The 27872-nt window shown below is 41.1% G+C and overlaps 1 protein-coding gene across 1 annotated transcript; it reads right to left on the bottom strand.

The window, feature by feature from the left end:
- Positions 1-17258: 17258 nt before the first annotated feature.
- On the bottom strand, positions 17259-17642 carry LOC147887122 (antimicrobial peptide 1-like). Its single transcript, XM_087394226.1, has one exon. The coding sequence runs from the start codon at positions 17640-17642 to the stop codon at positions 17259-17261; it is 384 nt and encodes a 127-aa protein (XP_087250352.1).
- Between the last annotated feature and the right edge of the window lie 10230 nt (positions 17643-27872).

Genomic DNA, 27872 nt, shown 5'->3' with positions numbered 1-27872 from the left:
ATCTTTATTTTTGTGTTTTTTCATTTTCGCGTTTCCATTTCAACATTTCTACATTTGGTTCCACATTTTTGCATTTTTGCATTTCGGTTTCTGCATTTTTGCATCTCCATTTCTACATTTTTGCATTTCCTCATTTCTGCATTTCTATTTCTACATTTTCGCATTTTTGCATCTCCATTTACACATTGTCACTTTAGCATGTCCACATTTTGATTTTTGCATTTCCACATCTCCATTTCCACATTTCACTTTCTGCATTTGCGTTTTCGCATTTTCACATCTCCATTTCCACATTTTCACATCCGCGTTTGTGCATTTTTGCATTTGCGTTTCTGCATTTCTCCATTTGCATTTCCGCATTTTCTCATTTCCATTTGGGAAAGTCCATGACTACAAATCTAATGGGAGATGTGAAGCTGAATACCTTAATGTTAATACCAATGAGGACTCTCAAGGGTTTAGCAATTCTGCCATCGGCTAACTTCATACCAGGTAGGTTTGCTCGAGAGTAAGTTTTTCCCCTCTCCTACCATTCCTTGGTACAGACATTCACACCCACTCCCCCATCCACGATGGCATCAACCTTTTGGTTTTGGTAGGTTATGGGGATAGCCGCATTAGTATCATCACCTTCTAAGTATTGGCCCAGACCTTCCTCCTATAGCGAATCGACCCTGGGGCCAAAAATTTCCGTTCCTCCTATAGCTAAGTTGTGACCTTCCTCCTAAAGCTAATCGACCCTGGGGGCAGAAATTTCCGTTCATTGATGGGGATCTTGGGTAAGTTATGACCTTCCTCCTGTGGTTCTGATCAACCCTGGGGCTAGTAGGTCCTGGGTGTAGGAATTTTCCGTTCATCCAGTTTGAGAGGTCTCGCCAGAGGGTAGGATTCCCTTTTAATAAGGAGGTGATTGGCATCTTCACCTCGGTAGAGAGGAAGGTTGCCAACCTAGCACTATCGCATGGTTCCTAAGAGATCTCCCTACCTACCAATAGTAGATCCTCAAAATCGTAAATGTCTCCTTGTTCTCATAGGTTTTGTGTAATACTGGGTCCTCTTGGAACATCCGTTGCATCAAGTCTAGAGCCTCTGATTTATACGAGCTAGAACATTCCTCTTCTTCTACCCTTTCTGGCACCCTAAGTGCCTTTGCTCCTATGTGAGTGGTCTGGTGGTCTAGGTGGATGGTATCCGAACCTTTGCTAGCCTTGATCCTATGCTCAAACTTCTCCTAGCATTCTTGTACCAAGTCATGAGCCTCTATTTACTTACTATTTTTCTAGGGTTAGGTTCGAATAGGTTCCCTTATACTGAGGTGGAGATGTGATGCGTCGAGCCTGCACTGGCTTGTTTACATCTAGGTACGGAGGCACACTTGAGTCACCTTGGGAAGGGGTTCATCCAGAGGAGGTGGCAAGGGTGGCTGTCTCCTCATCAAACCGCACTTGGTCTGCTCCTTTGCCTACCCGGATGGCCTTCTTGGACCTGATTTGTGGGGGTTGAGACACCTCGGGTTTTGTGACGGGGGTGCTTTATTATTCCTTGCCTTCTTCTTCATTTCCCTGCCTATGGCTCTGGCCCGCATCCTTGTGATGACCTTCAAGTGTACTGCTGCTGCTTGAAGGGTACTGCTGCTACTTGACCTTGTTCAATACACAACAAGTTAATGCTGGTGCTCTTAGGCGTGGTGGCTGGAGTCACTGACCTTCTCATTCTAAATGTTCCACTACACAACTAGTACACAAGGGCGTAGGGCCTATCATGTATGTAACTATTGGGGTAAGATCCCTATAAGGATAGTCCTTTAGAAAATGCGTCCCCTGGCACTTAAAGCATGACACCAGAGGGTTTTCTAAGCTTTTATACAGGCACTCATTTGCCCTGTGCAAACCCTGGCAATTATAATATTGGATCAGAGTCCTTCGCATCATAGGTGTTGCATGGAACACTAGGATCTGTTGATCCTAGTGGTCACGGGAGTTGTCTCGAACACTGGGATCTGTTGATCCTCATGTAGGAGGTAGTGACTTAGGGTGCCACTTTCTTCCTCGTAAGGGTAATAGTCAGGATGATCGTGGTCTTGTTCCATTGCCTTCCAATCATTGGGCAGTTCTTCTACCAATACTTGGCTTACGGGGGTTGTTTGGGGTGAGGGAGGTTGGGGGCCTAGTATTGGTGGTAGTAAGGGAGCCTATTGTGTCCTATACTATCCCGAGTTCATAGGCTTGGGTGGGGCTGTCAGGGCTAGAGGGGGGGGTCTTGCTTGGTACATCGGTTGGGGTAGAACCCTTGGGAATCTGCATTGGACCGTGTCATGGTTTCCCCATCTGTAGTAGTGGATGTAGTAGAGGGCTTGTCTTGACCTAAGGCGGGGGCACTCATTGGAGGGATGGTTGCCATTGCATACCCCACCCCACATGTTCTCTCTTCGTGGAAACAGATGGGGGTTACTCGGTGCCTCCTTGGAGGTCCCTGACTTCCACTATTGGCCTAGCTAATTCAGTAGATTTGAGGCCACCTTGCTCATATCCAAGCCCTTAGGCTCGTTGTTCTCCTTCTTGGTAGGCTCCACACTGGAAGACCTTACCGATGGTGATACCTCTGATGGGGTCGTGGTTTTACCTTATCCATCATATTAACACTTATATGGATAGCCACCTTGCTGCAAAGTTTGAAGGAAGTAGGATTCATAACCATTATAAGTGGTCATACAGCTTCGGGTTTGCTAATCCGATGAGGAAGCGGGGCAACAATCGTTCGTCGCTCATCCGCTCATATGGTTCGCAATGGGAATTGAGGTGTTTGATCCTGGCGATGTAATCCCGAAGGGATTCCTTGTCATTCTGCTTCACCTGATACAACTGGTTAATCGGACTCCACTTGTGTCCACTAGGGGTGAACCCTACAATGAAGGCTTTCCGCAATGTCTCCCAGTTAACCTTCTCTTTCAGGTTGAGGGCCCTATTCAATTGTCCTGCCCTACCAACCAAAATGATACCAAACACATTAACCATTTCTAGATTTCCGAGAGCACCAAAGGCTTTGCATATTTTCTTGAATCACACATGGGAGACCGGATCTCCTTCCCCATGGAATTTAGTCATCAACTTGGAGATGGCTATGGGTCAAATCCTCGAGGGATTGGTGATCCCTATTGGAAATACGAGTGCATCCGGGGGTGGTGCAGCCCCCCTTCCTAGTGCATTCACCAAGATGCACATCACCTCATCAGATAGCATTGTTTGGGAAGCTAGTGGAGGCGGTGCCATTGTGGGGCTCACACGCCGTAGAGGTGGCTTGAAGCCTGGCCTTGGTTGCAGGATCCACTGAGTTGCCGGTGCTGGCATTGGGGCTGAAACACCTGCCCTCCCATACATTGGGGCAACAGCTATGAGAGTGAACTGTTGGGCTCCAAGAGGGAGTGGGTCACTAGGCATCTGCATGGAGGTTCCTTGCATAAGATGATAAGGTGGAACTTGTGGAGTTGTATAGCCGGCGTATGTCAGGGGCACATAGAAGATTAGAAGTTCATAAGAATTCCCCCCCTGGGAGTCTTGTGAATTTCCTTGGTGAGGGTCTCATCTTGCAAAGTCCCGCATCCATGGCTCTTCTTCCTCCATGTGTTCCAAGTCATGAAGGCTGTGGGCCTCGAGTCCACAAAGGCAGTATCAGTCCCTATCTGTGGCTTGGGAGTTGGTTGTTGCTGGCTCCCCCTTTCTAGGGACATACGGGTGAAAAGGTTCTCCATGTCTGCTTGAATCTGTATGGCCCAACTGTCCAAAAATGTTGGATATCATACCTTTCAACTTGGAGGTTATGGAAGGAGGAGGAGAGTTGGATGGATCCAAGCTAGTGTAGGGGGATTCGGAAGCCCTTGGACCCGCGGGGTCTTGCATTTCCTCATATAAGCTCTCTGTCTCATCAGAGCTAGAGGGGTCCTCTAGTCGAGGCTCTACCACTGAGTGAGACCTAGGAACAAAGCTTTCGGTTTAGATCAATCCCAAACTAGGGCAAAAGGCAAGCTGAGCATAGCTAGAAACACTGTCTTAGGCTCGGGTTCCTTCGACAAAATTCTTCTAGATGTCAAGTGCATGTATAAGATCTCCAAGGTGGTACACTTTGGCTCAAATTTTAATTATGTATTTTTGACTACCCCAAAGCTATCCCAACGGTCGTGGGGATAGAGCTAAGGCAACGAGCATAGGGATAGGAAGTGGCACGTCCTTCTCTTTTACTAATGCTATGGCAAGAAAGTGTGGTGAAAGGTGCTCTCGGTCTTCATATCAATGGCGGAATTATTCAATTGATCCCAAAAGAGGGCCCCAAGGATGAGTTTAAAAATTGGAGATCTTTAACAATGCTAAATTGTAGTTACAAGATTTTTGGGCATTAAAGCCTTGCTACCATAGCTTGAATGAATTGTTTAACTTTCATTGGTTGTGATGGTGCCAGGTGAGTTGGCATACTTCTCCATTGGGTTTGCTACACACTCCAAAGCATGATAAACAAAATATACAAGTTGAGGAGAACAACATTTGATAGTACCTTCTTCATATCAATGGCGGAATTATTAAATTGATCCCAAAAGAGGGCCCCAAGGATGAGTTTAAAAATTGGAGATCTTTAACAATGCTAAATTGTAGTTACAAGATTTTTGGGCATTGAAGCCTTGCTACCATAGCTTGAATGAATTGTTTAACTTTCATTGGTTGTGATGGTGCCAGGTGAGTTGGCATACTTCTCCATTGGGTTTGCTACACACTCCAAAGCATGATAAACAAAATATACAAGTTGAGGAGAACAACATTTGATAGTACCGTCGAGCCCAATATCTTCTCCCTATATTTTTAAGCGAGCAAGACACTAATCATTCCATGGATATTGTGGGCTACAAACAGGAAAACAAAGCAGAAGCTCTGCAATACAATTTCATTTCCATAGTCCCTTCTACGATTGTAGAAGCCCATTATTCCATAGATGTTTGCGGTCTCCACGCTCAACACAAACTTACACTGTGCCCGATTTAGAGAAGTTCATAATAGAGCATCACGTTAGAGACCAAGTTAAGTTCACGTCAAAGGTTTGAACCCGACGCATCTATCCTAATGGATGCCAAGCTTTCGTTATCTATATCTTCGAGCTATGGCTTAGTAGGCTCAGTGGACTCCTCGTATTTTATCACTCCAGGGACCTCTCGAAATGTTTTGGTGCAAGCCTGATAAACAAATACTTGAGCTAGTTGATCGAAAGGGGATACTGTGGTAGCACTCCATCTTTAATCGATAGTGGAGAACCATCTATAATTTAGGAGTTTGAAGGCCAGCCAAGATGCACATCAATGGGATGCTAGTCCTTGCTTGTCAAATGCTAAAATGCTTGCAAGCTTAGTGTGCATGGGATTTTCCTCAAAGCATGAGGAAGGGGCAAGTCTTGCTAGGAATTTTGAATTGGATTGTGTTTCCGATAACAAAGCTGAAAGCTTTATAGTCATAGAGTCATAGGGGGAGAGCGGCGTTGTTGCGTAACAAATTGATCATCATAATTTTTCAAAACTCAACTGGAAGTGACATAATGTCATGAAGAAGGTTGTGGGCTAGGTTTGACGAAAAGAGAAACACATTGACACAGCCCTTGGGTACCAGGGTAAGCCATGAATGGAAATGTGCTTCAAACTCTTGCATACTTGACTGGTGATATTATTAGCGTGACGGTGAGACAAGATTCCACTTCAGCTGGGGGGGGCCTATGTTGACACTGTTCTTCAACTCAACGTGCCTTTCATTCACTTCTACGAAGCAAACATCATGTTAGCTCGTGGGAAACTGAAAACAACAAAGCCAAGCCGGAGTTTCAGCATCAACAACTTAGAATTTAATTTGTTATTGCATTCCAATCCAATACATAATTTTGTACTTTGTTCACACATTCTAGTATCAGTTTTCTTTTGAGTTGCAATTACTTCGAACATGTTAGCACCGCTCCACTTCTCTATAACTTTGCCTTGCAATACAACATTTGGAGTAAATTCAAAAGAGAATGGCCATGTCATGTTTGAAAATATTGTGGCCACAACAATGGTAGAAAAAACTCCATGGCAAATCTTGAGTGTTAGATCAAGCAATTCCCCTTTGGATATAAACAATTTCCAAAGCATGCTCACAAAGTCTTCCTCCTCTTATGCAATCATTATTGACGTATTACACCATTTCCATAATATTTTTGGGAGCTCTTTCACTTTGATACGCTATAATGGTTCCACAATAACAAAGAAGGCCTCCATAGGCTAAATTGGGCAAGCAAAAAGATACACTCTATTTGAAGATGAGTCCACACCAACTTGGTCGATTTCTCCTTTGATTGGAGTGAACAGCAATTGTACATATTGCAAATGGGTGGAAGGAGATATAAGGTTGCTAAATGAGTTTGTGTTAACACATTTCAATTTACATGCCAAAATTATTGCTAGTCTTCACCAAGCACTTCAACTAGAGAACAAGTCAACACTCCAAAGCACAAATCTAAGCAAAATTTAAAAGTTGAGGAGAACAACATTTGACAATAGCCATGTTGCATATCCAGTAAATTCAATGGTCCAAACCTCATCAAGTTTATGATCTATGCCAAACCATAGTCCACAACTTGAAATGCAAGGACAAAGTGCTCATACCAAGAAGAGAAAAAGAGAACATCCTTCATTACATGCAGAATATGAAGAAAGGATTAAGGACAAACCATGTTTTCCATGTGTCTCTTGTGGCTTATTGAAATTTTGCCGTGCAATTAATAATTTGACACCAAACATAAGATCACTACAAGGCAGACATTCTAGGGGACAAAAGCCTACTAAGTGCAACAATTATGTGCCTTCAAGAGCTTCACAAGAACAACTCCTCAAAAATTGAGTTGCCAATGTTCACTGAATCCATAGAAGAAATATTAGGACCAGGAAAAGAAACTTGCTATAAAAACTATGTTCAACTAATGCACAACAAATACATTATCAGTCGGGGGTGCCGAATTCTTCTCGCAATATTTGATAACAACTTCGTAAACACATTTGCTATAATCAACATATACAAGCCGCCCCAAACTCCCACCACAACACTGATTGCTATGTTGAATGTAATTCTCCAAGGCTTGAAGTGCAGCACAACCACAACTATTGTAGGTGAGTTCAACATCAACTAGAACTCCTCAAACTCAAGCACTACACAACTTCATAAATTCATGAGGAGTTTCCATATGACACAATTGATTCGAGTGCCAACTCTACTACACAGGATCGACTCTTGACCATATTTGGATAAAAAACCCCAAAGTCCACAAAATCTATGGAGCTAATTACATTTATTGGTCCCCTCTTTACACAACACTAGATCTCCAAATAGGGCAGGCCTTTTGAATGAAATTCACCTTGTTATAAAAGCTTCACTTGCAAAATTCACCTAGGGTCACAGTGCAAAGGTCGCTACTGCCAAAGGATTGCTCCATTTGTTTCTCATTGCTTTTGGAGGTTTCTCAGTGCTTTTGCAGTGGTCACTACCACCAATTCTCGATTGCAAATTCTCCATTGCAGCCACGCCAAAAAATCTGTGGCCCACACATACATCTACTATTTTTTATCACAGGGTCGATGCAGTGTCAGACAAATACGCGCGGTCGGACCCTCCGTCACTCTTGTCCTGCACGCGCGAATTCGGTCGAGTCTGGACAATCTGGTGGTGAACAGCGAGGTTCAAAAAAGCCTTGCCTTGTTATTCGCCATCACATTTGTCCTGATTTCTAAGAAATTCATGCACTTTGATATCTTGCCTCTCCACAAGTAGGACACTCTCTTGCATCCTTATGTGGTTCATGAAATATAATGCAATCATTGACACATGCATGGATATGCTTGTAATCTAATCCTCCAAGAGAGGTCACATGTTGTCTTGCCATATCTCTTGAGGTCGGTAATTTATTCTCCCTTGAAAGAATTTTACACAATAGCCTGCACATGAAGACCATAAATGAGAAAAAGCATTCGAGTAATTGACCCACTAGCATAATTCACCATGTTTGCAAAATATACTTTAAAGTTTACTTGAGTAATGCATCCAAACTTGCATTGCTCCATCCATAGATGGTCTGCAAGTTTAGTAACTCAAGGGAGGCACGTAGAATAGAGAATGTGTACCCCTCAAAAAGTGAAGTCGATGCTCCAGTAAAAAGATCATCTTGCTCCATGCTATCAACCCTACCTGAGGATTGATGGACATATAAATCCTGCACCATATCATCTAACACCTCCTCCTCCATGGCCTCATGAGGTAATGGGAGAGGGCTACTATTACCATCACTCCATCCATCCATAACGGTCCCTCTTGAAGATCCCACTTCATATCGTTGACGCTTCGCCTCCTCACGGACGAGCATAGGGCAACATATGTGGGTGTGGCACTATATCCTGTATAAAATTAAAAAAGGATCATATATCAAACACATGAACACCCACAGGTATCTTAATCATCCTTAACTCTTTAACACTTACCATGTTTACGGTCACATCCCATTCTCCATACTTTGAGATGTGATTGAGTGTAATTTTGCATGCACAATACATGTTTCCTCGACATCGATCACACATACATTTGATTTTTTCCTCCAACCACATTTCACGATGGTGGATACAGAGGATTCATCCTCACTAAAGCTACTTGTTGAAGATGAAGACATCCTACAGATAAACAACCCAAAAAATGTATTCTTGCATGAGTTTTAAATATCAAAAGTCTATGTAGCGTCTAAAAACGTGTCTAACACCATGTCTGTACTATGGAACGCGTCTATAGGTGCATCTAAAACATAGTGTAGCCGCATTGATAGATGCATGTTTAGATGCATAGATTGCAAGCTGATTTTCAAACCTACTTTTAGCATGTTTGCTTTCCTTCACATACTTTTAGCGTCGTGCGGCTTGCTTTCCTATTAATAGACACAGCTCCGGGCATCCACACTTATCTCCAAGCACCCACACTCATCTGTAGGCTTACATAGTCATCCCCAAGCATACAAGAGAAGAGGGTAAACAAGGAAGAGAAGAAAGAGAAGTAGCTTTGAAGAAGGAAAAGAAGCTTCCATACCTCTATCCAAGGTAAGTCTCTTAGCGGTTGGTCTTCTTTGGAAGTTGCTCTCTTTGGATTCGTCCTTTGTCGTATGTAGGGAAGGGATGTTTTTGGTACTAGTGTTGTTCTTTTTGGGATCGGGTGCATGTCAATTTCAGCTTCTTTTAAAAAGTCGTCTGTCGGAGTGCATCTATAGACACGTTAAATAGCGCATCTAATATTTGGGAAAACAAGTAGCCGCACCTTTAGACGTGCTGTTAGATGCATCTATAGACACGCTACGATAGTTTTCTTATGGTTTGTTATGTGTTCTTCCCTTTGCCCTTCGCCTTTCCCTTCTCTTTCCCTTAAGCATTCGTGAGAGGAAATAAGGGATTGCATGAATGATGGAAATAAGTGATTGCATGAGGGCGGCTCCAAGAAAGAGGAAAATTAGAATGAAGCATAAGGGCGGCATAAAGAAAGAGGGCATGCATGATGGAGCATTCTTTTTTAGTCTTTTTTCTCCTCTTTGTTCCTCTCTTTTTCCCTCTCTTTTCCTCTATTTTCACCTCTCTTTCCTTCTCTTTTTTCCTCTCTTTTTCTCTCTTATCTCCTTTATTTTTCTCTCTTTTTTCTCCTCAATAATTCCGCCATTGATATGAAGACAGTACTATCAAATGTTGTTCTCCTCAACTTGTATATTTTGTTTATCATGCTTTGGAGTGTGTAGCAAACCCAATGGAGAAGTATGCCAACTCATCTGGCACCATCACAACCAATGAAAGTTAAACAATTCATTCAAGCTATGGTAGCAAGGCTTCAATGCCCAAAAATCTTGTAACTACAATTTAGCATTATTAAAGATCTCCAATTTTTAAACTCATCCTTGGGGCCCTCTTTTGGGATCAATTTAATAATTCCTTCATTCTCCTCTCTTTCCTTCTCTTTTCTCCTCTCTTTTTCTTTCTTATCTCCTCTCTTTTTTCTCCTCTCTTTTCCTCTATTTTCCTATCTTTTCTCATCTCTTTCCTTCTCTCTTTTTCTCTCTTTTATCTATTACTTTTTCTCTCTTTTTCCTTCTCTCTTTTATCCTCTCTTTCCTTCTCTCTTTTAGTCTCTTTTCCTCTCTTTTCTCCTCTCTTTTTCTCTCTTATCTCCTCTCTTTTTCTCTCTTTTTTCTCCTCTCTTTTCCTCTCTTTTCCTCTCTTTTCTCCTCTCTTTCCTTCTCTCTTTTTCTTTCTTTTATCCTCACTTTTTCTCTCTTTTTCCTTCTTTCTTTTATCCTCTCTTTTCGTCTCTTTTCGTCTCTTTTCTTCTCTCTTTTTCTCTCTTATCTCCTCTCTTTTTCCCTCTTTTTTCTCCTCTCTTTTCCTCTCTTTTCTCCTCTCTTTCCTTCTCTCTTTTTCTCTCTTTTATCTCACTTTTTCTCTTTCCACTTTCTCCCCTTTTTCTCTCTTTTTGTCGCTTTTCCTCTCTTTTCTCCTTTAAATCTCTTTTAATCTCTTTTATCCTCTCTTTTTCTCTCTTTTCTCCTCTCTTTCCTTCTCTTTTCCCCTCTCTTTTTCTCTCTTTTTTCCTCTCTTTTCTTCTCTCTTTTTCCCCATGTGAAGCTTCAATAGCCTGACATTGAGCAAGCAGATACAGACTTCTATCACTCTAATTCAAAGAACGCAGGAGTCTGTAAAGGCTTGCTCAATATTAAGTTGTCCCTCTATTTTTTCTTTTGCATGATGGAAATAGGGCATGCTCAATGGCAATCTTCTTCTTTTCTTTTCTTCAGTTCATCATGTGGATAGGAAGCTCTTTAGCCTCACCTGATCTTCGAGATGCCATCTTTCGAGAGTTATATAACATTTTGGGCCACCCTCCTACTCATAAGGAGTTATACACATACATGACGGGTACTCTAAACACCCCCCAGGAGTCGGCAGTACAAAAAATTACCCCAGTGGAGTCAAGACAACCCAGCAGGCTACAAAGCAGAGCCCCTTCTCCCCCCCTACGGTTGGGAGGCCCTTCTGCCTCGTAGAGCTGCCGGCGTACTCCCATGTAGTCGAGAGTCGCTTCTCCAGCTACGAGTGGCCAACATACTAGCTCAACATGATAGGGCATACTCTCATGCAGTTGAGAGTCTCTTCTCCAGCTACGAGTGGCTAGCATACTAGCTTGACATGATGGGGTAGTAGGCGTGGGCAGTAGGTGTAGTAGCAGGGAGAGCAGTGGGGGATGCATGGTACAATGCTTTGGGGGGAGGTAGTGGTGGGGGCGGGGATGATTCAGATGATGCAGACATGCCATAGGGTTAAGGTATGATCTTCTATGACATCACTTAGACAGGAGGCATCTTGATGGATGCACAGGAGAAGGACATCATGGCCTTCATGCACTCTGTAATCACTAACAACTACAGAGATTGCTTTATTCACTACAAAGAGTAGCCAAAAAGGTTGGCTAATGAGACCTTCACTGTTGTTTGATCTAGGTATCCTAATCCCCCCAATGTTCAGTTCACAAAAGTAAATGGGCAAAGTCAAAGATTGTTTTGATACTTGCCAATAAAAGATATTCGCTTAAGAGAGACAGGCACTAGCTGAGATTTCCAGGAGAGAGAGAGGTCAACCACCAAGGGGCCAGCCCCACACCACTCACAAGCATGAGTGGAAGAAAGCAATAAAGGCAGCGAAGGTAGACCCTAGTCTATAGCACGTGGAGGCACAAAGGAGCAATATGGAAAACTGCATTTTGGAGCAGGGGGTGTTGAATCATGGGAGGCCCAATTTATAAGTATCAATCTCAAATTACATTGTGTTTATGTGGTTTATTAGGAGGTTGTTTCTTTGTATTAACCCCTCTGCAAATTGTGTCATCTTGTAGCTTGATATCGTGGGAAGGTACCCTACTCCTATCGAAATAGCCTACCACTGTCACCATTGCAGAGGAGATACATGGAGGCACTTCTATGATGATGGGTTGATTACTAAGGAGTAGTATATCCAAGCTACTGGAGCGCCCCCCTAGGTATTTAAAAGTAATTAAATAATGTCAATATTGTAAATAAAGATTTGATTTTCCATACATTAATACATGTTATCCCTCGTTTACAGGGCCCTAGGGCTGATCAAGAGGAAGAAGATGAGGAAGAAGGGAGCGAGGACGTGGAGAACTTAGATTAGTCATAGAATTAGTGCTAGCTACTCTTTTTTGTACTTGAAGCCATTGGCTTAGCTTCGTGCCTCTCTTATATATGCACTCCTCTTATTTTTGTACTTGAAGCCATAGGACATGGCTTGGCTTCATGCTATATGTATATACAAGCACTTTTTGGGCTATGAATTAATATACACTCCTTTTATTTTTTTGGCTTTCAAATTCCTTGTGCAACGTTCTATCAATGAATGCCTTGTGAACTAAACGTTTTGGAGTTGTAATGTTTTATTTGAAATTGTAATCGTCAGCTATAGACGTGCTTGGAATCGTGCTAATTAAAATGCGGTTGGCTGTAAGAATCAAATTGCATAATATGGAAATGGGATTCTTGTAACCACATAGCATACAAAAAATACACAACATTCTATTCAACCACACAAAATTTTGCTTTTAAAAAAAAAAAGATTCTGTAGAGCATCTATACGCGCATCTATGTACGCGTCTTTTTATTCTTTTAAAATTTCTATAGAGTGTTTAAAGTCTGTCTATAGTCACATATGTCTCTTATATAGATGCACTGATAGATGCGGGTCTATAGACATGCATATAGATGCACAAATAGACATGCTTGTAAGTTTTTTTTTCAAGTAAGGAAATGCATCTGTGTGCGTGTCTGTGGGTGCTTTGTGTTGTTATGTTTGATCCCCCTTTTTTGATGATAGCCAATTCACTACCTTTAATGCTATTGCATTCTGTTTGGGTTTCAATCCACGTTGGGAGGAAGAGTGCTTATTAGCACAAATTGGCTTTCAGTTGCCCCTCTTGTAAGGTTGATCATTTTCAATCTCCCTCCAATCTCCTTTTGGGTCCTCAGGATGAAGAGTTGATTAAGCACTTCCCAAGTAATACCCCCTCTCAAGGCAGCTTGAGGCATCCCTGCCATTGCCAAGATCCTTTTGGCTTCCCATCGAGTTCCCATCTTAGCCAATTTGAACCACTGAGACATTTATGCAAGAGAGATCAGATTCAAGGATCTAGACGTTGCATTGTTTAGAATCAATATTCCTGGGATGGAGTCATATGATGTGAGAGTGGTGTGGATATAGAGTTCTCCTATATGCATGAGAATCACGCACGATTCTTAGAGAAGGATATGGATACACCTATAGCTACATCCTCACTCTCCTAGTCTGTGTACAATGACTTTCCTTGGAGATTTATATATACCTTTGTAAGACTAGAATAAGTCCAATCATACAAATTTAGTTGTTTTGTTGTTCTAAAGACAAAAAACCTACACAAAAAGTAAAAGAGAAATGGAAAGAGAAGAAAAATAAGGTAAACAAAAACTTGTATAAAAAAGAAGAGGAAGATATACTTTCCCAAGAGATTGGACACTTATTTGAGATCATTTCCAAGAGACTCTTGGCTCAATCTAGTGTCTGTTCTCTTTTTCATTCATATATATGCAAGTTCTTGTAGCATTTCTACATGATTAACTAATGAGACTTGGGCTCACCTTTATTATTAGTTTAAGTAGTTTTTATAGCAGGAGTCTTTTCCTAGCCACCTTAGTGGATTTAGCCATTCCTATATTGAAACCAAAGTGAATTGTCATTTTTTCTTCCTAAAGAAGTTTTCAATACAAACCAACGCTAAGGGCCTTCCGAACCCCATACTTCTTGTAGATAATAAAACTTCCCTTCATAGTGAGGAGCACGAATTAGTTGCCACTTCAAGTTGTAACTTCACATGCTTAATATGTGGTTTCTCACTTGCATCCAAAACAACAAGCTCAAAAAGAAATAGCAAACTTGTTACATATTCTCTACCTATAAATGTAATGAATAAACTAATGTACCAAATAAAGGTCTTAATGAATATATACAAGAATTTGGAATGTCAGAACCAGAGAGATTAAGGCCAAATGTGCAAAGTTTTAAGGCTAACAAACCAAAGAGAAGGCCAAAATAGGAGATAAAGCAAGAAAAGAAGAGAGGGCCTAACATACCACCCTTAAACAATTCCTAATCTGATAAATGGACATAATAGTGGTGAGCTACTTCATGTTAATGAATCCTACCAAGTACAATCTAGCTATCGATGTTAATGAATCCTACCAAGTAGAAGGGCATCTACATATTGATGTAAAAGAAATCAATGTACGTATGATGTTTCACATGGAACGAATCCATAGTATCCTTTCCCATTTTGCATGGGCGAAGAAGGAAAAGGTAAGGATGTAAGGAGAGTATGGGCTTGTAGCCTCAAAATAGCCTTGTAGTATGGACAACAAGGGCTCAAAGACGATGGAGATCACAAATGATTATGCACCAATGGATGCCTTTATGGGGGGTGCTTAGTAAAAGAGTGAATACAGATCAAGTGTCACCAGCCTTTTCAATGAGTAAAAACAATATTTAGTACAATCAGAACTAGAGTACAGTCTGTATGAGTGGTGGAAGACTTTAGTAGCACCCTCATATGGAAGCATTTTCTTCTTACTGACATAAAGAGGTTTCACTCTATCATCAAAGGAGTGGAGTGGTAAGGGGCTCATGTCTATATGCCATATGATTGAGCAAGAATCTAGTAACCTTCCTTGACTTTTAGTAATTATAAAATATCATTGCCATGGTTACTATTCAAGAGGGAGGATGCCTCATCTACTCAATCCCTTGTGCAAAAGTGGACAAGCTCATGCACATTGAGGAAGATAGTAGGCTAACTAATTCTCTCCCTAGCAATGTATGTGTAGAAAATTTCTTATAATTTTAGGTACAATGTTCTAGTGTCTAGATCAAGATTTGGATTTGTATTTGGGATGTTTTCTACCATTTCAACCCAATTATGGTTGTCTAGGTTTGTGTCCAAGTCTAGGGTTTTAGATCAAGATTTTGGACTTTGTCAATTGTTCGATTTTTTCATCTGGTTCTACATCTACATCAAGGTCAAGGTCTTGCTTTGGGGTTCGGATCAAGTTTTTGAGATGTGGATATTTTGGATAGGGTTCAACCTAAAGTATGGCTTTTCATCTTGGATTGAGAAAAAGGATGAATTCAAGTTTGGGTCAATGTTTTGTGTTAAGTTCCTATTTGGTCTTGAGATAGGTGTTGGAGTTTTGGGGTTGTGCGTTTGAGTCAATTTTTTGGATTTTGGCTTTAGGTGGTTGGTTTCTCTTAGGTATAGCTAATCATAGAACTATTTTGGGGGTGCTATGGGATGAGTGCTCGTGGGTGGAATTAAAAAATTGGCGATGGGCTCATAATGATGTGTAATAACCCATGCGCTTGTCCAATGTTTTTAGCAACGTGATGATTACCACAGTGGAGGGACTCAATTTTCAACTTGCCTTGATATTTTCATAGCTCCTCTCTTTATAGTCTCCTTAACTCATATCAATTGTGGCGCATGGAGGTTTTGCAATGCTCTACTTGATGCTATGTGCATGGTTCTAGATGGAGGAGATTTGACATTGCACAAGATCAAACTAGGCACATCAACCATCTCAATTTCTCACACCATTGATGTCAACCATTACAATGAATCAAAACATGGGTAAGGAGAAAGGAGGCAAGGTTGCAATTGAAGATTGATACTATTGAGAAGCATTGTGGGAAGGTAAATCAACCATGTCAACTCACCATGGTTGATTGTTAGAAGCCAACCAGTCTCTAGGATTTGGTGTTAAGCAATTGCAAGTAGCCAAGATGGATCTGGTGCTTAAGCAGGTCCTAGCACATAAGCATAGCAAGGGCCGTGAAGAGATGAAGCCCAAGTACATGGCATAGCCTTGGCATGTGAAGCTTTGGAGAGCCTCACGATGACCCTTTGCTCTACTCTCAAAAGCCTAAAAGCTCGACTTACTACACTGTTCAAACTCTCATTTTTGTGAGGTTGGAGAGGCACGTGATGCTAGTCAAGTGGAGAGTGAGAATGTTATGTGCTGTACTTCGGAAGTTCTCTAATGATAGTTCTCTTTTTCTAATGTCCAGAGTCTACTAAACGACCTGAGAATGTTGGAATCATCTCGCTCAAGGATGCACGCAAATCCTCTTAGGCTCACAACGGCAAGTTTTTGGGATATTGTCTCTTGGTGCTCTACTATAATTATGACTATTGACATTCATGTAATATGCCAGTTTCTTATCCATTTGTGAGACTTATCCTCCACGCTAATATTCTCGGCATTATCTCACTGTCCAGGGAAGGGCCTGTTCTCTCGGATTATAACTCTTTGGGGAAAGAAGCACGCCACCTCCCCGCCCACACTATGTGTGGTTATAATAGTTATATATTATATATTATAATATAAATATTTTCAATTACTTGTACATTCAATTTCTTTTGTTTTTGATCTGAATTCTTGCAACAATATTTCTCTCGTTTAATGCATGTTATCGATGCGAGGGAGCAATGAAATCCAAGATGGACGCAAGATTGAATGATGACTATACCTATATTCATATGGTTGTAGTCCATGTGACAATATTGTATAAATTACTACAACGAGGATCAGTCATTGCATTGCCTTATTCATGTATTTGTTGGACGTCGACAGCTTCCAAAATATGGACATCACAAAATCTGCAATAATAAATCACCACCCTTGACATTTGCAGGGAGGATCGGGTGGTAACGGACCCTGTGTCGCGTCTCATGTCCACCATTCGCTTTTGTCCTTAAATTTTCGATAAAATACTAGCTTCAATTTTGAGTTAGTAGTTACCTGCTCCACGTGCATACCGCAAATGAAGTTTATATTTATGCTTCGGATCATGGAGAGCTCCTTGCTTTTTGGCAAGCCATTTGAAACAAGTTTGCATGCTAAGTTTTAGTTTTGCGAGAAATTATGAGATTTGCATGATACGGTCGAGTAGTGTTGTATTACACAACCACGATATCTATAATACAATACCAAATACAACACCATAGTAGTTACGGTGCACAGTGAGTTCTTCATTTCAACCCGGGCCTGGACTTTAGAGCATGCACAGTAGCTGTAATTATTTCAGGCCAAGCAGATCAGCAATTGATTTTGATACTCTGCCATCCAAAGGCGTTACAATCTCCTAGTGTCTGAGTGCCGAAATTTGTCGCAGCATCTCCTTGGCAACCCAACGTGTTGTAGACGGAGGCCGTGTTATCTACATACTGATAGAAGTAACCAGCACGACCGTAGAGTGGAATGTCAATGCAGCCACACCCAGTATAACTCCAGGTGGCCGCATCACCATTTTGCGGTGAACAGTCCTGAGGAGCTGAGTATGTATAGAAGGTGGTGAGCACGGGGACTAAGTCGCAAAAGGCTTGCGGAAACCAAAGACTTACAAGGACAAAGCTGAGAAGCAATAAGTTCGTGTTCTTGGTAAAGGAAACCCCGCTTAAAGTGGAGGCGCTGGTTGCCATTGTGCTGACGATCAAGAGCGTCTACAACAACAAAGACATGAACGTCTATGTCAATGCTTAGTAAGGAATATCTAGTAAAAAACGAAAATGCGATTCACTGCTGTATGCTGAACTTATGGCTAGCGACGGGAGTACTTTTGAGTGACCGAGAAAAGTTCGCACTGTAATCGCTTTGATGATGGCAAAGGGGTGTAGCCTCTATCGTACATATATATTGAAGTCAGGGTACAAGGTGTCTGTTACAATAATCCCGTTTCACACAGCAGAATAGCCCTCACAATTACTATGGACAAGGATCCTTCATCGAGTGTATCCCTCTCGATGAATTCAATGGTGAGGGGCTAGCTGGATGTACACCGTCGACTTTAATCGAGTTCCAGCCCAGGCCTAATTCTAAAATGATACTCAGTTATCGAACGGCGCAAATCGTCATAGAGGCATTGCAAAGTGCATGAATTTCTTCGAAATCGGGACAAATGTGATGGCGAATAACAAGGCAAGGCTTTTCTAAACCTCGCTGTTCGCCACCAGATTGTCCAGACTCGACCGTATTCGCGCGTGCAGGACAAGAGTGACGGAGGTTCCAGCCGTGCGAAAAAAAATAGAAAAGAATTTGCAGGACAAGAGTGACGGAGGTTCCAGCCGTAATAAAACATAGTAGATGCAACCGTGGGCGACAGTTTTTTTGGCCTGGCTGCAATGGAGAATTTGCAATCGAGAAACCTCCAAAAGCACTGAGAAATCTCCAAAAGCAATGAGAAACAAATGGAGCAATCCTTTGGCAGGAGCGACCTTTGCACTCTGACCTGGCCTGTCCAGAGATCTAGTGTTGTGTAAAGAAGCTAGTGGTTGGACCAATAAATGTAATTAGCTCCATAGATTTTGTGGACTTGGGGGTTGTTTATCCAAATATGGTGAAGAGTCGATCCATGTGTAGTAGTTGGCACTCGAATCAATTGTGTCATATGGAAACTGCTCATGAATTTATGAAGTTGTGTAGTGCTTGAGTTTGAGTTCTAGTTGATGTTGAACTCACCTACAATAGTTGTGGTTGTGTTGAGCTTCAAGCCTTAGAGAATTACATTCAAGATAGCAATCAATGTTGCGGTGGGAGTTTGGGCGGCTTGTATATGTTGATTATAGCGAATGTGTTTGCAGAGTTGTTATCAAATATTGTGAGAAGAATTTGGCACCCTCGGTCAATAATATATTTGTTCTGCATTAGTTGAACACTGTTTTTGTAGCAAGTTGCTATTCTTGCTCTTGATATTTCTTCTATGGAAGTGAACATTGGCAACTTAATTTTTGAGGCACAAAATTGTTGCACTTAGCAGGATTTTGTCCCTTAGATTGTCTGCCTTGTGAGCCTTTAGCGATCATGGATAAACGTTTTTTTGCTATTAGTTTTGTTAAGAAGTGAAACTTTTATATTGGTGTCAAAAATTTGTATGCCTTGATAAAAATAAAGTTTTGAAAAATTTGCCAAGATTTGAAACTTTAATGAGAAAAAATTTTAAGTTTCACCGGGATTTACAAGCTTTTCTTTAAAATTCAAAAGAAAATATATAAAATTGTAATATGTTCTACAAATATTATGAAACTAAAAAAACTAGCTTGATAAACTTTCGCCAAGATTTATATTAATATATAAGTATTGCTATCTACGATAAAAACATCCTTGTTAGCGATCTTGTGTTTAGTGATTAGAGAGTGGCTCAATTATTGTGTGCTGAAGTTTAATTGCTTTGGCAGCCATTGTCATGTCCTCCTCAAGCGTTTTATCTCCTTTTGAATGTTATTGTCTGCTTTTATGTGTTTTGCTTGTAATTTTTTGACTAGGTAAAGATTGTCTAGATTTCTCACACATGAAAGTGTTGTGTATGTAGGCCCATGGGCTTTGATGTTTGATGGGTCAAATGCTAGAGCGTCCATGGTTAGTCCTTGAAAACGGTGAATTGTTGGAGCTGTTGTTGGTTGAACTGGAAAGTTGACTTGTGTTATTGTGTTTAGTTTGTTCTTTCCCACTTGGAATTCTCTTGTGATTTGGTGTATTGGAGTCCAATTGAAGGGAACATCGTCGGTGTAAAGTATTTTGTTTTCCAAGCGGGCTCGTAGTCCTATTTTAGGATTACCAAATAGAATCCAAATGCAAGGTGGCAACGCTAAATAGTATTGGAAAAAATTTACAGATTTGTATAGAAAAGGGGTACATTTTATTAATGAAATTTTTACAGATAAGGGATTTTAAATATAGGCCTTGAATGCACGTGATATAGAGAGTTTATACATAGTGACCCCCCTGAGTCAAATTGTTAGTTGCATGGCAAAATTTCAATGAGCCACAAGAGACACATTGGAAACATGGAGTGTCCTTAATCCTTTCCTCATATTCTGAATGTAATGAAGGATGTTGTTTTTTTATCTTCTTGGTATGAGCACTTTGTCCTTGCATTTCAAGTTGCAGACTATGGTTTGGCCTAGTTTTTTGCCCTTGTTTGCAAGACTGACACTCATCTCTCTTGCAAGAGATGTGTGTTGTGGTCTTTCGTTATTAATTAATGTCTGTTTTGTTTTGTATTGTGTTTTGGGTTGGCACTCATCTCTCTTGTGAGAGTTGTGTGCTGTAGTCTTTTTATATTAATTAATGTTTGTTTTGTATTGTATTTTAATGTCTAGATGGGCATCTATCTCTCTTGCGAGAGTTGGTACTGCAGTTTGTTTTTGTTAATTAATATTTTTTTTGTATTGTAGTATTTTTAATGTTTGTTTTGATTTATTTCTTGCGCCCTAATCACAAAACTTGCACTCAAGTCAATCCTAAAGCATTATCTCTAGGAGATCTAGTGCTAATAAGCCATTCATGTAAGCCACGATCTTCTAAATAGAATATTACCATGCCAGCTTAATCAAAGCTTTGACCACCGCCCCCTCAAGAACCAATTTGACAAAAGACTTTACAACTGCATGCCTCCCTCCAACCTAACACTTGTAAAATGCCCAAGGGAGGCACTGGAAACTAACTCGTGGGCTCTTATCCGGTCACTGGTCACCCATATGCTTCCCCATCGAGAAATGTGTCCCTCACAGGGCTACAATGGTTTTGACCTTCGCATTTCCCATAAAGAATTAAAGCAAGGCCATAGCGATTTTGCCATGCACCTTTGGCTTTTCATCAGAAGGGTGACAATGTCAATGTAATTCTTGGCATTTTCCAAGCTCCATTGAGGAGGCTTGTTCCCAAAAAATCCCCCTCTCATCATCCTCCTCTCAGCAAATCTCTCCCTGCTCCCATGGCAATTCCAATTTCCTTCCTCCTCGATGATAGCATCTCATGGATTCGGAATGTGCTCACTTCTTTGAATGGCTTTTACTGTGATCACATCCAAGTATTGATAGCTCATAACCCCTCCAACTTGGACCCTCAACTCGTCCTTCACCCAACCAAATGCCAAACCCTTGCTAGGGCCTATGTTGTCACTTTTATAGATGTGTACATATCTTTCGGCTCTCTATAGTGCAATGCTTGAAGGTGAAAAGTTCATACAAGATTGTTGCACAAGCGGAGGAGATAAGCTCCTCAAGATAGCAATTATCATGAGCACAGAGGCAATTGACATTCATCTCCATGACTTGCTTTCCTGTGTTTTTGTGGTTAACACAGCAGTTGCTAAGGCTTTGGGAGCTGCACATCACGATTATTTTTTGGCCATTCTTCCAAAGATCTGTGACGTGTTAAATGGTATCTTGGCGGAAACTGTGGATGGAGCACAAGATGGAAATGTGGTGTTGAATATTTTGGCCAAACTCAAAGTAGCAGAGGAGGGAGCAACCACTAGTTCTCACCTTGTGGAGTTTCTCTTCCACAAGTTGTCAAAAAGAGATCAGGGAGATGCCTCTTACGATAATTTTCCACCATGTCTTTGGGTAGATGAAAATGTTTCGGATGATTGAGCCTCTTAGTGCAGGTGCATATGCTATTGTCTATGCACTTGAGTGGCTGGGACAAAGATTTGAAAATAAAGGATTCTTTAGAGTAAACAAGGAGACCTTTGGCTCAGAGCCAGTCATCCAGCATAGATTACAACAACCAAATCTTGTATAAGTGGTTTGCTGTACAGAAACTCCTCATTGCAACGAGGTGAGTGTAGTGATGGAGCTGATGCCACAAAATCTTTCTAACCTCATCAATAGAAATATTGAGGGATTCAATCCACCGTTCCCTATAGATGTACCAATGGACCTCATGCTACAGATATCCAAAGGGATGGAGTACTTGAATGGTATGCACATCATATGCATCGTGACCTCAAGTCTCTCAACAATTTAGTTAGCCATGATCAACATAATTTACGGGAGAGGGGGAGGGAGATGGAGGTCAAAAGTAGAGGTTAAGAATTTTAGAAATTCCTAATAAAAATTCCTTAAAAACTAAGAATAATCACAAAACTCCCACTCAACTTAATCCTACAGCATTGTCTCTAGGAGAGCTAGGAGAGCTAGTGCTAATAAAGACTACATACAGTGTGAAGGAAAGTAAGCTCGAATGGAAGGATCCAATTGCATATCAAGAGACATGTACAACCTTTCGAATTATTTTGTTTGTTGGCTCTTTCCTTCCTGGAAACATTGTGTGGACCTATTGCAGATGGTTGCATTCTAACCCAAGACATGATTTTGAACCCTTGAGTCCAAACACCATTAGATTGAAGAGGTACATTGGTTTAGGAGATGGGGTTCAATGCTTCACCATGTCAAAATGGAGAGGAGAAAGAGGCCCTTTAGGCTTGCAAACTTTGCAAGAGGAGAACGAGTAGTTTTCACCTTGGAGGAGTAATTCGATGCATAGGAATGGTTTAGCAAGCGAGCTTTTGGCATTTTGGATAAATTTTCCCAAAAAGCAAATTTTGGGAAGTACTAACGTTATCTAAAAACCCATAGAGAGAATCGCGCTAGCGTCAAGCCAATCTCATAAGAGATTCAGGGGAGTGCCATTCCTCTTATAGCACTAGTTCCATTCCTCCTATAGTAACAGGGAGAGTAGCACTTTTGCCATTCAAGAGAATGTCATTAGTACCATGAGTCCCTTGCAGTGGGCTTAAACAATGTGTATAATGGCAATGGTTCCATTCTCACAATGCAAAGCATAGATTGGAAGATGTATCATTCTTCACAATGTCCTATAAGAATGTGGGAAATGGCACTACTGCCATTCTCCTTAACCTCATAGGAGGTGTGTGTGTGTCATCTACCTTGTTGCAACAATTCTCAATGTACTAGTAAACCAAATATAACCATATATTATTGCCCTTAACATTGCATAAGTGAGAATAATCCATTACCATACCATCCCTTCCGACAAAGTGTCAAAGGGGAAGTCAACTTACATACTCACATCCATGTCAATAAATTGCAAAAAGTACAACGATACTCCTGAATAGTCTTCAATAGAAAGTCCAATCTTAATTATCAGTAGTTGGAGATGACGATCCACCATAGACTGCTCCTCTAAGAGTGCGAGTGAGTTTGTACTCAGTGTTTGTACTCAGTGTGTAGTCTCCTTGTGGCACTCTTCAATTACTAAAGAAATACTGAAAGGAGCACCAAGGCTTTGGGGCTAGTTTGTGTCTTTGTGTTTGAGCTGGAGCACTCTAGCTCCCCCTATCTGTCTATGGAGTGTTTGCTGAGTATTCTTTTGTGAAGGCTTTTTTATGGTTAGTGTTTTACCACGCTCCTCTTGTTAGCCTTGAGGCTGGTTTCAGATACCATATAGAACAACAATTGTCTAATTTTTTCTTTTGATGCAACTAACGTTTTCTTATGTAGGGCACTTTGGCATGTTGTCTCAGGTGAAAGAAATGACATTAGAGGAGAAAAAATAACTTTTGTTTTTTTCAACAGGAGAGATAGGGCTCGAATTGGAGGCCCTGGTAGCCCTTTTTTTTTTTTTTTGTAATGGGGAGGATATTGCAAGTCTTTCTCAGCATAATTTTCTCGAGTCAAATAGAGTTTAAGGGGTTCTTTTTTTTATAGGGTAAATAAAAAGTCTTATAACTTGTGTAAATAACAAGTCTTATAGCTTGTCTAGGTAGAACAAAAGGGGTTCTTTTTTCAATAGGCTAAATAACAAGTCTTATAACTTTTCTATTGTTGTCTCTGTGCCAACATGGAGTTAGGTGGAACAGAATGTGTATGTAGAGTAGGGGCAAAGCTTCGCTTATACTTGCATAAGGCTAGAAATAATCCCTCTTAGAAATCCAACTTACATGTTCTACATGCAAGTTCTGCATATGATTCCTACATGCAACTCCTACATGCAAGTTCTACATATGATTACTAGATGCACTACAAGGCATAGGCCCTTTTCCGATGAAAATACGTACATTTTTTATGCTTTTTTTTTAAAAAAAAGGGCACAAATGTCGTTATAAGCGTTGAAAAAGAACGGTCGCTATATAAGCGTTGCTATATAGTGACACTGGGAAATCTCGCTATATAGCAACACTAATAAACGTCGCTATAAAGCAACACTGGTAAATGTCGCTTTATAGCGACGATTAACAAGTCTTAAAAGAAAAGCATTAGTGGGGCTAAACAAGGCCATAGCAAGCCCTGTTTTGCCCCACTAATGTTTTTTTTTTTTGTAATTATAAGAAAAAGTTTTTTATTACAAAATTTCCCTTGCAAAAAGGGTGATGCAAAATCGCTCAAATGAAATGATCGAGCAAAAAAAGCATATACATGTCGAAGATATACAACATTGTTTGATACAAAATTACCCTTTCGAAAAAGGTGATACAAAATCGCTCAAACGAGCCGATATACAAAATGATATACATGGTGAAGTATATGCAAACTACTACTACTACTACTACTCATTCAAATCATCATCGTCCTCCTCCTCGTCCTCGTCTTGCTAGCTTGATCCTTGGTCCTCGTGAGCTGCGGCTACTGCACTTGATCCCTGGCCCTCCTAATCGCTCGCCTTCGATGATGGGATGCTCGAGCTTTGACCCTAAGAGTGAAACCATACTAATTAAAAATTAGATTGGAACTTAAAGAATAAAACAATTAAAAAAGTGAGATTACAAGTAGGGGTAGACCTATACCATGTGAGCAGCCACCTTAGCCCAATCGACCATCGCTCCCATTGCCTCCTGCTCAATAAACCACTGCTTTATTCCTATGCGAAACGCACGTCCCATCTCTACATCTGTATGAAGACGACCCATCGCAGCTTGCTGTGGATTTAATTTATGAGAGTTAGATAAAGTGCATGTAATATGTAGTAAAACAAATAGAACAATACATTAAATGAGAAGAAGTAGACTTAGCACGGTTGCCTTGAATGCCAACCGTCCGCCTGCACCAAAGTGCGAAGTATCTACAGTGTCCAGCTATCTCCTCGCAGCCCTCCTCTGACCCTCGAACATTTGGGGATGGTCCCTATTCTACTTCTTGAAGAACTTTCAATCAGCTTTGTCTGCCCAGCTGGGTAGCCATCCCCTTTGCGATGGAAGTACGTAAGGTTGATCTACGATGCTTCAAGACCAAACCCATGCACTCTCGCATATAATTCTCATTGAACTCCCAATTTGGCGGGTTAGGGTATTTTGTTTTAATGCATCGATGACCGCTTGCTTCTTTTGGTCATCTTGATACCGCCAATCAATAGCAATGCCGCTCTTGAAGTGGTGGCTCAACCGCCTCATGGTGGCCATCACTGCTTTTCCCTTTCTATCTTCTTTCATCTCTCCGACAGCCATGATTTGATAGGAGAGGTCCTTGATTGGGTAAGGAGGACTCATGGTAGTGGCAAATTTAGAGCGAGTGGAAGCTATGCGAGCACTTCCGAAGTGAGGAGTAGTAGTGGGAGTAGGAGAGGGCAAGGGACCTGACTGATACCGTGTCTCGAGACCAAGTGGAGACTTGTAGGGATGTGAGTGTGCTGACTCATCTACATCTCTCGAGTCAGCACGTCATAAGCGGCCCCTCCTACTCTTCCTTCCCTTACGATAGGCATGCGCAGGTGATGACCCCTCGGTCGAAGGGGCGCCAGGGGATGGCTGGGCAGTAGGTCTAGCCGTTGGTGTAGGAGGGGGAATTGCTGAGGTCCTATGAGATAACAGAGAGAAGAATCTTGCTGCCTCCTCATCGGTCATCTATGCTATAAACTTGTCCGGACTCCCGACAAATCCATGGGCTACTAGCAAAGGAGTTCCCCGAGGTGTAGTCACAATGCTACATCCGAGACGAGTCGAGCCATGGGTGGTCGTAGGGGTAGGCCCTTGAGGTGTCGCCTGAGAGGAATCAAAGTCCTCTAGACCATAGAGATCGTGATGTCTCCTCATGCAAGGCTATCCGTACTCATTGGACGTGCGACGTGATCCCATGTCTAATGTAGACACAAACACGAAAACAAAAAATAGAAAACAAACATAAGCATAGGCATAGGCATAGGCAAATACATATGCATATGATTGAAAGAGGGGGAAGAGAGGGAGAAAGCTTATGCTCATGCTCATGTTTATGCTTATGCTTATGCATGAGCATATGAGCATAAAAGAAAAAGAGAGAAAGCTTAAGCATAGGCAAATACATATGCTTATGAAAAGAGATCGAAAGAGGGGGAAGAGGGGAAGAAAGAGATCATAGAGCTAGCAATCACCTTTTAACCAATGTGCTTAGACAAGATTAGTCATGTGTTCTAAGGTAACCTTTACATTCTAATACTACATTATATCATAGAGCTAGTAATCATCTCTTGTTAGTGCTAATGGATTATATTGCTTTCGATCATATGCTTCATTCCCTTGCATTGGCTTAGTCCATTATAGTTTACATTTCATTCATGTGTCTTAACAAACTCTTTATACAATATGTTACTCTTTATGGTTACATGACTCTTATCATTCTTCACCAATGTTTCACTTGAATCTATTATTCCACTTGATGCCTTGAATTTTATTTCACATACATTGTTAGACGTGAAATTGATTCAAAGGTATCTTCCTTTAGGCTTATAGGGTCCACAGTTTGTTCTAGTGAGTCCTAGTGTGAGTTTTAGTCTAGTATGTCCTATGAATGCCATGTGTCACATTGGGAGTTATCCCATATGCATTGGTAAGGCATCAGCCACGTGTGTGCACACAAACACACACATACATGCACATGCACGTGCACATGCATGCACACATGCACGAAACACACACACACACACACACAACACACAACACACGTGCACACACATGCACACAAAAAAGTGCAACATCTTTCTAATGTATTCAATATTAAATGTTTGTATTTGTCATTACAACTCTCCCAATTGTGGCACGTGGTAAGTTGAATCCACGTCCTCCATAGTGAAACCCCGATACCATAGTAGCCATAGTAGATAAAGTGTGGGCCAAGGAAGATACGACTTTGCTCCCTAGGTCTGGGCAGTGTCTAGGGACGTTAACTAGAAGAGAAAGACACATCTCCAATATGTGGGGACCTTTTGAATGTGGTCATCCACTAGTGCTAAACTTGCATAGATCCAATCTCTCATCTATCTCCTAAAGGGCATGAGACCCAAAATCCTGCCCAATATCCTAGAGTGATTGGACTTCAAGTTCAAACATGTTTCTTTTCCTATGGAGAAAGTAAAATCTTAACAAGGGTGCAACCATGAGAGCCCCTTGCGAGACAAAACCCACCACCAAGATTTGTTTCTCCAAGATAAAGCAAAAAACTACAGTGCAAAAAAGGGAGGGCTGGAAAAGGAAGGAGGCTAGAATGAAAAGGAAAAAAGAGTGACCAATATTTTAAAAAATCAGTCTTGTCTTGGTCAAAAGTTGAAACCAAAAGGTTACTCTTTTCACATAAATTCACCACTTAATCAATTGGAGAAGAAGAACACAATCACACCACGAAAACAACAGCAAACTAGGTACCATCTCCCCCCCTAGATGAGTGGCTCACACTTCCTCATCCAGAGTATTTATGATATTTCATAAAAGCACCAAGGAGCCAAAATTATCCCTCTCTTCCAGAATGAGGGATTTGCTTTACATAGCCATCTTAGGGCCCAAAATTGAATTATGTCCATTTCAAAATATATTGCTCAAACTTGCAATAATTAAGCAAATACAAAATTGGCCCATGGCCATATATAATGCGATGTGTGACACCTCGATCGGTACCCATGCACTAACTCCAATCCTCGCTATGGGTTCCATCACCTATACTCAA

This window comes from Dipteris shenzhenensis, chromosome 23 (genome assembly GCF_047967505.1).
Source record: "Dipteris shenzhenensis isolate YYH24624 ecotype China chromosome 23, Dip_SZ_1.0, whole genome shotgun sequence".
In the NCBI taxonomy this organism is placed as follows: Eukaryota; Viridiplantae; Streptophyta; class Polypodiopsida; order Gleicheniales; family Dipteridaceae; genus Dipteris; species Dipteris shenzhenensis.
The sequence above is the reverse complement of the archived record's forward strand: the minus strand, read 5'-3'. Positions and strand labels throughout refer to the sequence as shown.

Coding starts and splice junctions, on each gene's coding strand:
- LOC147887122 (XM_087394226.1), bottom strand. CDS start 17,642: ATGGCAACCAGCGCCTCCACTTTAAGCGGGGTTTCCTTTACCAAGAAC.